At 60.2% G+C, this 9,904-nt stretch overlaps 1 protein-coding gene across 1 annotated transcript in view; it reads right to left on the reverse strand.

Moving 5' to 3' along the window:
- The window catches only part of PAPPA2 (pappalysin 2), a 92,785-nt gene extending 83,632 nt beyond the window's left edge, over nt 1–9,153 (reverse strand). Inside the window, exons 1-2 of the mRNA XM_087732243.1 lie at nt 8,661–9,153; nt 2,458–3,520 (exon numbers count right to left, since the gene is read on the reverse strand). Coding sequence (XP_087588369.1) covers nt 2,458–3,520; nt 8,661–9,153 — 1,556 coding nt within the window. The remainder of the gene's footprint in view (nt 1–2,457; nt 3,521–8,660) is intronic.
- Nucleotides 9,154–9,904: the final 751 nt, after the last annotated feature.

The following is a 9,904-nucleotide window of genomic DNA, read 5'->3' on the forward strand; positions in this document are numbered from 1 at the left end:
GCTCTGCCTGAACAAAACCCCTTGGGCTAAGACTGCCTGCTCATGTATCTTGGGATTCATCCACCGACTTTGAGGGAAAAACACTGACTTGGCCATGCCCTTGGGCGAGCTCAAGCTCACCTTGTTTTTTCCCAAACCCGTGCTACCAATTTCCCAGTGGTTTTCCTACAGACATATATATTCTTCCCCAGGAGCCAGGGTGCCCTCAGCATCGATGAGCCCAGGGAGGGTGGGTATCCACCAGCACCTCTGAAGAAGGTGGCGAAAAGCAGCTCAGAAGAGCTCAGCAACAGCAGGATTCAACTCATGCCCCCACATTTCCCAAATGCTGGGCACACCAGATTTCGTTTTTCAGAGCTTAGCCTACAAACAATCAATCTTGTCTTCTGCACAGGCCAATGAGGTCTGCGGAAAGAAAATTGCAAAAGATTTGTTATTTCCCTAGTGTTCCCATTTTCCCATTCCTTTCCCACAGAAGCAAGGTTTTTGTTTTGTTTTGTTTTGTTTTTTTTCTTTCCCAACTTTCAGGGGAAAATCCTGACAAATGGAAGCCCTGATTCATACCAGCAAAAATTTGGCCTTCTTTAATTTAAGGTGGAGCCCTTCTTGTCTGAGGATGAAAACATTTCTCTAACTGCACACAGAGGACAAGGACCAAGCCTTTGCCCTGCTGAAGCAAAGGCCGAGTGGCATTGGATGCTCATGGCCACCATGAGTAGAGAGCCATTGTGCAGGCAGGAGAGGCATCATGCAGGCAGGAGAGCCGCTCATCTCCCCCACGCTCAGGAAAGCACTGCCCATTCTCACTCAAAGGGATGGGAAACAAGGGGACAGGCAGGCACAGTGTGGTGGTGGTGGCTGTCACCAAAGAGACTTCCAGGGGTGCGAAAACATCTTGGGGGGGCGGTGTTCAGGCAGAGGCAGGGTGTGTGGCTCTGTGGCCAGAGGGATGCATTGGAAGAAAGGCTCCTCATTCTCCTCCCGTGTTTTCTCAGATGACTAAAGGACATGTGAGAAAGGCTCAGGAAGGGAGGAAGGGAAGTGCTGCTCCTCTCCCATCACCACCACCCAAGCAGAAACACCTGCTTCCCTCCTCCCTCCATGTCCCACCTGGGAAGCAGCACAGAGAAGGAACAGGGTTGGGAAAAAAGGATTTATGGCCACAGCCTACCTGCTCCCACAGCCCAGGGGAAAAAAAAAAAAGAAGGAAAAAGATCAAAGGAGCAATGTCTCCCTAAAACCCTCCCTTGCAGCTTTTCTCCCCAGATGCTGCTATCTGCACTGCACTGCTCCTGCTCCAGTGGGCACCTCTGCCCGCTGGGAGCCAGCAGCAGGGAATGAGCAATTTTCTCTGACACCAAGACAGAAACAGCTTAAAAAAAAAAAAAAGGAAAAGCCATGACTTTTTTTTCCCTTCCCCGTCTCCAGCCAGAAAGCACATTTGGCAAAGCCCCGAGTACTGGAAGCCATCAGTGGGGCTGCCGGCACTTCAGAGGCTCCAGGGAGGAGGGCAGGCGTGCGCAAGCCACCAACCGCGCCAAGGATACTGTCCCCGCTGCCCCGGGGTCCCCCATCATGCAGCAGGGTCCCCCTCTCCATCCCGTCCCAGCTGCTGCCTCCAAAGGGCCCTGGGGAGAGCAGGAGTCCCCTAACGCGTGCATTGATGCACCACAGAGCAATGTGGGTTTTGCAGGGCATTTTGCACCTGTGGTACATGGTAAAGGCATGTGTCTTCCTCCAGCACTGAGCAGCCACCCTGTGCCTGTGCCCGAAGAGGGGAATTTGCTCCCCAACCACCATTTGGCTTTGAGGTGCAGGGTTTGATCAGCCCCTGCCAATGCCCAGCCAAGGGCATCTCCCCATGGGCATCACTTCCCGGGGCAAGACTCGAGGAGGCTCACACATGCCAGCCCACACCTTTCCAAATCCTGCCACTCACACATAGCAGCATGGCCTCCTCCTCCCCACTCCATCACTCGGGCAAAGGCATTTTAAATACAAATTAAGAAAGCAGGCTTTTAGACACTTCCAGGGAAGGTGGGAAAGGAGCAGCAATCCCCCCACTGCATCCTGTGCAGGGAGGGTCAGGGGATGATGCACCCTTTGCACAGGGCCACTCTGCCCACTCTGTAGTGCTCATGGTCCCGCTGGCATGTCACCAGAGACCAGCAGCTCTGCACTGGGAATCCCCCCAGGGGAGAGTTCCCCATCACATCCCGTTCATTTTGGGGGGAAAAAAAACTTAATGGCAGAGCATTACAGACAGATGCCATGCTGCACCATGGGATTTACTTGCCCTCAATGGCACAGCACACCTGTCCCCCCAGGAAAACACCTCTCAATCTTCCCACGCTGGAAAATGGTTGGTCAGAAGCAACGTTCAGGTGCAGAGACGGTGTCAGGGAGAGGGTGCACCCCATCCTTCAACGTGCCCCCCCCCATAAGTCCCGCACCTACCGCTGGGGCGAGTCAGGGTCGAAGCAGGTCCTGGCCACGTCGGTGGCCCGCGGGTCACAGCAGTCACCGTCATCGAAGTCGTCCAACATGTTGTTGCACTCCATGTGGCAGACACCATCACGGCGCTTCCAGGAGAAGCAGCGGCCAGGCCGGCGGCAGTCACCACCATCGTAGCCAGTCAGGGGATGCTCACACTCGGGGTCACAGCGCTCGTTGCCCACCTTGCTGGGCTCGCAGCCCAGGAGGACGGCGCGGCGGCGCAGTGAGGAGTTGCGTACCTCCACCAAGCTGAGCTGCCAGGAGATGTTGTAGGGTCGGAAAGCTTCACTCAGCGCGCGGTGTTGCCGCCAAACCTGCTCCCGGCTCACTGTTGGCCGCCCACCACTGTCATCCACCAGGTTCACCACCCGGTACCGCACCACCTTCCCGCTCCGCAGCGGCCAGTGCCGGTTGTAGTGGGAGACCAGCTCCACATTATCACAGGCAGTCTGCCCACAGGCAGGGGGGCCCAGCGGCTGCAGGACAGGGGATGGTGGGGATGGCAGCATCCGCTGCCGGGGGAAGGCGCCCTCCCGAAAAGGCACCCAGTGCTCCTCTGGGGTGGCGAAGCCAGAGGCCAGAGCCAGCCCTGCCATCCCCCCAGCCACCCCTTCTAGGAAGGTACGCTGGAGATGGGATTGGGACAGGGCACCCTGCCACAGGGCCAGCCTGGCCAAGTGTCCCCGGAAAGTGTGCACAGTCCCCCAGGCATCCCCCCCCAGCAGCAGTGTGCGGCAGGAGGCCATGAAGGCGCTGTGCAGGGGCCCCCCCTGCCCGCCAGCACGGTCCACCCGTGCCCCGTCCACGTAGAGGGTCATCCACCGCCCGTCATAGCTGGCGGCCAGGTGGGTCCACGCCTCGGGGCGGTAGCGGTGGTAGGAAGTCACCTCGGTGGCAGTGGCCGCCCGGTCCGTGCGGAGGGAGAAGAAGAAGCGGGCGTCTTTCTTGCCGCCGAGCTGCAGGGCACGGATGCCCAGCGCCCAGCCCTTATCACTGGCTGTGTGCGAGCAGTTGTCGAAGATGCCTGCAGTGGGGACGGGGACAGGGATGGAGAGAGAGGAGAGCTGGTAAGGACCAGAGAGCATCACCACTCTTCCCCGGAGCGCGAGCCGGGTCCTCGGTGGCGGGATAGCTTTTGGCAGGGCTGCGTGGAGGCTCCCACTGCCACTGCTACGGGTAAATGAAGGTGGTCAGAGGCTGGGCAATGGGTGCTGCACCAGGGGGGACACCCCAGCCCCTGTCCAGAATCATTGGGTGAGCTGGTGGAGTAGCCAGGAGGGATGGCAGAGCTGGAGAGGCAAGATGGAGAGGGGAGGAAGAGCATGGACAGGAGGAGAGGCTGAAGAGTGAGGTGTTTCTGAGCTGCTCTCTGTAGGAGCACTCCTGCGGGACAGGATTAGAGGCTAAGCTTTTTATCTGCGGGCCAAAGCTTTTAAGAATTAGAGCACAGCAACCCAAAGCAAAACAGCCTCCTCCAGGGACTGCTTCCCCAACAGCTTCCAGGCAGATTTACAGCTCGCCTTTACGCTCCAGTTTTCCTCCCAGTCATGCATCCAATGTGGGTGGGCGAGGGTTGGAGGGGGAAGATGGAGGGATGCGCTGCCTCCAGCCAGGCGAGTGTACACCTCAGCCCCCAAAGCTGTCCTGAGCATAAATCCATCCCAAGGAATAGCTTTGGGCTCAGCCTCTCCTTGTGCGCCCAAGCGTGTTGCAAACCTGTATTTTAGGCTGGGCAAGACCTGGAGCTTTGCTGACTTTCCCTGAAACTCAGGCTGCTGAGTACCCACGGTTGAGAACCAGAGGCTTCCAGGCACTGAATGCCCTTGGGAATCAATGGCCATTAGGCACTTAAATATTGGCAAGGGGAAATGGACCCGCTGCTTGAAATAAATACTTTGGGGCTCCTAAACCACCACAGCCGGGACTTTCATAGGATCATCCACTGGGGTGAGTGAGCTTGAAGGCATGCTTTGAGCCCTACCAGTGGCATCTTCTGGGAACCCCCCACTCTCCTGCTCCCCACCCCAACAAATCGCTTCCAGATGCAATGGTGCCCTGATGCTGCCAAAACCTGTTGCCACGCCCGGAGGCCTTTTTTATGCTCCTGCTGCAATATTTCTTATGCTCCAGCCTGCTTTTCCCTGTCTCCACCCCGCTGCACAGGTTCTCCTGCCCCTCACAGTGCTGCTCTCATCACACACACCACCTGCCCATCTCTGTGGTGTCAAGGCATCATGGGCCAAAACAAGGCACTGCTGCCCTGTCCTGCTGCCTCACCTGTCCCTGGAGATGCTCAGCATGACACTCTGGGGAAACTGTACCTGCCACCGGGATTCCAAACAAGCCAGTGGAGAGAGACAGAGGTGTAGAGGAGCAGCAGCTCCAGGAGGAGCAGGACCTCCTGGCTTTCATCCAGGGGATGTGACTGAAGCCAGGTTACCATGACCCCACATTTTCCCCACCAGCCCTCGTAAACACACCATCTGTGTGGCCGGGAAATGCCACAGTCAAGCCCTGCTGCACCCCAGGAAGCTGCCCCTGTCCCTTGATCCATCCCTTTCACCAAGGGCAAGATGGGTGGTGGCCTCTTGGCCACCCCACAGTCGTAACCACCCTGGGCACGGATCCCTGCCACCGCTCACTACAAAGGCAGCCACGCACAAAGTCTCCGTGGGCGGATGGGCTTTGGCCAACTCTTGTTTTCTGGTGGATTGTGAAAGGGAAGCAGAAAGACCAGGGGAAGCTGAGATGGGGAGAAGCCAAAAAGCAGGAGGCAGGCAAAGGAGCCTTGCAGGCATGAGGAGGCAAAGCTGGAGAGTAATTTTGGGCTGGGTGCTGGCTGAAAGGTGCTTAGACCTGCACAATTCAAAGCTATCTTCTAGTATTTGGTCCTCACTGGGATGGAGGAGACAGGGTTTGGTACCTCCTCTCTTAGGAAAACTCATGCGTTTCACCTTGTAACGATTTAGAGCACCCATAATTTGATTAAACACTAAGGCAAAACTGGGGCAAACAGCATCAGGGGTGGAACAACCTTCTGGGGTGAGTGTGAGCTAGCATCCTTGCAAACCGACGCAGGAGCCAAGCTTGGAAGTGCCTGACAAGTTCAAAACTGGCCAAAAGAACCTTAAGCGAGCCTAAAACTAGGTCTGGAGACTTCATCAAAGGGATGCAAGTAAGGCCAAGGTCAGGTCTACAATGGAGGCTGGAAACCCACTAAGACAGCAACTGGTGCTTCCTAGACACGGCCAGGGATGCCACCTGCGGTGGAGTCACAGAGCATGCAGGCAGAGCAGCATGTCCCGCAGCCGGGAGCCGCTGCAGAACAGGGAAGCAGAGCCGTCCAACACCAGCTCCTGACATCTCCAGAGGGCTTCTGCAAGAAATCAGCAGGGGACCAGTTTCTGAACCCTGGAGGACCCTGGGATTTGCCAAAGAACTTGACATTTTGTCCTGGGGTGACCCACCAGAAAGGGAAAGAGCTGTTTGCAAAGGAGATACAAGCCGATTGCCTTGGCACCCATAAGCGCAACTCTGCCTCTAATCCATCAGGTGGGAAAGGGGAGCTCTAACCTGGTTTGTGATGTTCATCAGTGCTTAGGGTGATAACTATGGGGTTTAAAACAAGAGTGGCTGGCAACAGTGCAAAAAAATGAAGAGAAAGGTATCTGCCGGGAAAGGTGTCTAATGGAGAAAAAGCCTCCAAAGAGATGAAGTGCGCCGCTTCCTCAGGACAACACTCAAAGCAGCATCTTCTCCTGCTGGGGCCAGGAGCTTTGCAGCACAAGGAATAGTTCAGTCATGCTTTGAGATTCAGGTACCAGGGGGAAATTAGCTGCTAAAGCTCCTGAAACAGGCCAGGAGCATCCAGCTGTGCCATGAGAGCAGCCAGCCTGAGAGGGTGGTCACCCCTTGGGGAGTGCAGTGGTGAGCAGCTTGGGGACCCGAGGAGGACACCTGGGCTTAGACACAGGAGAAGTTTGGGACTGCCTCTGGTGAGGGATCTTCTGACCCAACAAAACCACCTTTGATCTGAGTAAAAATAAACCTCAGCCTGGCACCAGGGGAAATCCCCTTGGGGTTTACCAGAAGCAGAGCAGGCATGGATGGAGGGGAGACAAAAAAGGCGGAAAAAGAAATTACATCACATGAAAAGACACTTATTTGCTGCCCAAAATGAGAAGGACCACTCTCTTTCCCCAGCGGTGGCCATGGCAGGGCCCCAGCAGAAATCTCCCCCGTGCAAGAGGGGCTAAGAGGGACTAACAGCCCCATCCAGGGTGGCCCTAAGGCAAAATGTGACATCTGTGGGAACAAAGACCCAAATTCTGAGCCTTCAATCCAGTCACACCCACCAACAGGACAACTTGCCTTGCCCAGACAGAGCTGTTCAGCCTAACCTTATTTCCCAGGCAGTGATGCTGGGAGATGCTCAGCTCTGCCCTGCTTTCCTTCCACCTTCCCTTGCATACGGACACCTGGAGCATCTCCAGCTCCTCCACAGCTTTGGGCCACCTCAGGGCTCAGTCCCCTCTCTACTCTCTACAGGGCAGGAGTGGCAGATCAGAGACAGACTCAGCACCTCCCGAAGGGCTGGCAGCTGCCTGCATCACCTGCTCACACGAAAGCCCAGCGGCGCTGGCCTGTCCCCCTTCGCCACCAGGACCCCGCAGTCCCAGCCGCAGGGAGAGGGTGGGAAGCGGACAGTGACTCAGACAGCCGGAGGTGCCTGGGCTGACTCAAACCCTGGAGCACGGAGGCCGGGGGATATTACCCGAGTGAGTGCCAGCGCTCACGGGCGGCGCTTTCAGCACTGACAACCGTCCCACCCGCCGCAAGGAAAAAAAAAAAGAAAGAAAAAAAAAAAAAAAACAAACCGCTGGCTAGCTGGGAAAAGTAAAACCCAACACCTGCAGGCCAGATCTCCAGATGCAAGCAGCTGTGCTGCTGATGCAATGGCTGGGAAGTGTGCTCCGTGCATCCCGAGCCGCTGCCTGCTGGAGGGGAGGCAGCAGGGACCCCAGTGGGAAGGCGGACAGTGAGGTGAACCCTAGGTAGTTTCCTTGTACGCAGCTGCTTTCCCCCTCTGCCACCCAGTCTCTAGCCTGTCCTTCCTACCCCTTCTGCAGCAAAGACACAGCTATCACCCCGATGAGCCAGGGAGATAAATTCATGGAGGGGGCCAGGCAGTGAGCGAAGCAGAGGGGGGTTCAGTGGAGTGATTGCAAGTGGAGGGAGAGTTAGGACAGAGAGAGGGTTTCCCCAACCAGGCGGCTTGGCTGGGGCAGCACAGAAACACAGCAGCCCCCGTGCTTTCCCAAGAGGGACCCCAGACATCCCACGGGAGCAGGACAACTTGGCGCTGCCACCCATTCCCAGCCCTGCCCGCCATCACTGCGCTGCCCTGCCGTGCTTGTTCCCTGCCACAAACACCCGTCCTGGCACGGCCGCATGAGGCACCGGTGCAGGAGGTGGCATCTGCCCCACTCCTTGCCCGTGTGCCAGTCCCCTCTGTCTCCCCAGGCTCTCCATCACCCGCCTGTTTCTTAGCTTGGTGGGGCGAAGGGGTAATTCCCGGTAGAAAAACCGTCTGGGGCGGCCCTCTGCCCCGGGGAGCCGCTCCGCAGAGCCCTCGGGGCCAGGAGCCCGGCGGGGGGACGCCGGGGCCGGGGCCGGGGCCGGGGCCGGGGCCGTCCGTGCGGCGCGGCTGCCACCGTGCGGCCGCCCGCCCCGGGGAGCCGCCGGGAGCCCGGCCAGGGCGGGCGGGGAGCCGCGGCCGCTTAGCCCGGCGGGGAGCCCCGGAAAGCCCCCGGCGTGCCCGCGGCCCCGGGGAAGGAGGAATGGGGGCCTGGGGGGGTCGGGCGGAGCGCGTCCCCCGAAGGGACCTTCCAGCCCCCGGCGGGAGGAGTGGGAGAAACTAGAGAGGAGCCGGGAGGGCCAGGCCGGAAGGACGGGGCGGGGGGGGCAAAGAGAGGGGAGGGGATGTTTTAGGGTTTGGCCTCAAGGGAAGGAGGAATATTTCACGCCTGGGGTGCTGAGGACACGGGTGGGGGCGCGGGGTGTCACCTGCCACAGCGGAGAAGGCAGGCGAGCCCCCCACGGGGGTTTTGGGGGGGTCGGGTCCCCATCCCTCCCTGCCTGCCCGCCGGCGGGACGGGGTTTACCTGCGATGATGGCCGGGTTGCTCTGTCCGCCCTCCGCCTTCACCCACACCTCCAGGGTGAACTCCTCCCGCGGGATGTCGGGCAGCGCCTCCGGCCGCGCCGCCAGCTGCTCCCGGCCGCCGGAGAAGTACAGGGCGGGCAGCGGCCGCTCCCGGGGGGGGCTCGGCACCTGCGGTTCCCGGCCCCGCAGCCTCTCCCTCCGGACCTGGCCGTCCGCCTCGCCCCCCGCCTCCTCGCCGCCTCCCCCGGCTCCCCGCGGTCGCCGGCCCCGCGGCCGCCCGGAGCCCGGCGGGGCTGCAGCGCCGAGCACCCGATGCGCGCCGGCAGCCTGCGGGTACAGCCCGTAGGGGTGGTGCGGGGGGGCGGCACGGCGGCTCGGGGCCTCCATCCCGCAACCGGAGACCGGCGGGGGGTCGGGGGGCCGGGGGTCCCGGCGGGCCAGGCTGAGCGCCGCCAGCAGCAGGGCGGCCAGGGGGGCCCCGCCGCGCAGCATTCTCCTTGGGGGCGAAGGGGAGGGGGGGCGGCCCCGGGGGAGGGGGGCGCTCAGGGGGGCGGCGGGCGGCAGCGCCGGGGCATCCTCCCCCGGCCCCCGCCGCAGCCGCTGCCCCCAACTTTTCCCCGGCACCGCTCTCCTCCCCTCTGCTCCTGCGGGAGGAGGAGGAAGAGGAGGAGGAGGAGAAGGAGGGCGAGAGCACCGCGGCGGGGACCCCCCTTCTGCCTGCAGCCGGGGTTCCCGGGGCACGGCGGCCCCTGCGCGGCTCTCTGCGCTGCCCGGCTCTGCCTGCGGGAGCGGGGGATGCGTTAGACGCCCTTATCTAGAAAGCCCCGAGGCGCTCCACTCCCCCCCCCCCCCCCCCACCAAGGAGGGGTGTGGAGGGGGGGGCTGCCTTATTTAAAGATGATTATGTCCAATCTAATAAACCCCGAGCGGAGCATCGCCCTCCCTTCCCTCCGCCCTCCCGGGCGCTGCCCAGGATGCTGGCGGGGAGGGGATGCGGAGGGGACCCAACGCCCGGAGGGCGTTGGGTCCCCTCCGCATCCCCTCCCCGCCCCCGGGGTTTTGGGGCAGCACCGGCAGCACCTGCCCTGTCCTGGGCTGCTCTTGGCTTGGCCCATCAGCCTTCCCCGCAGCCCCGCTCGCTGTCTCTCTCACTCGTCCGCTTGGCAGTCGGGCACTTGGTTTCTTTTCCTTTCTTTTTTTTTTTAATTGTGTGTTTTTTTCTTTCTTTCTAAGTTGAAACGTG

The sequence above is a fragment of the Nipponia nippon genome, unplaced genomic scaffold (assembly GCF_047370975.1).
Source record: "Nipponia nippon isolate SJK-2023a ecotype South Korea unplaced genomic scaffold, ASM4737097v1 scaffold_5, whole genome shotgun sequence".
Lineage (NCBI taxonomy): Eukaryota > Metazoa > Chordata > Aves > Pelecaniformes > Threskiornithidae > Nipponia > Nipponia nippon.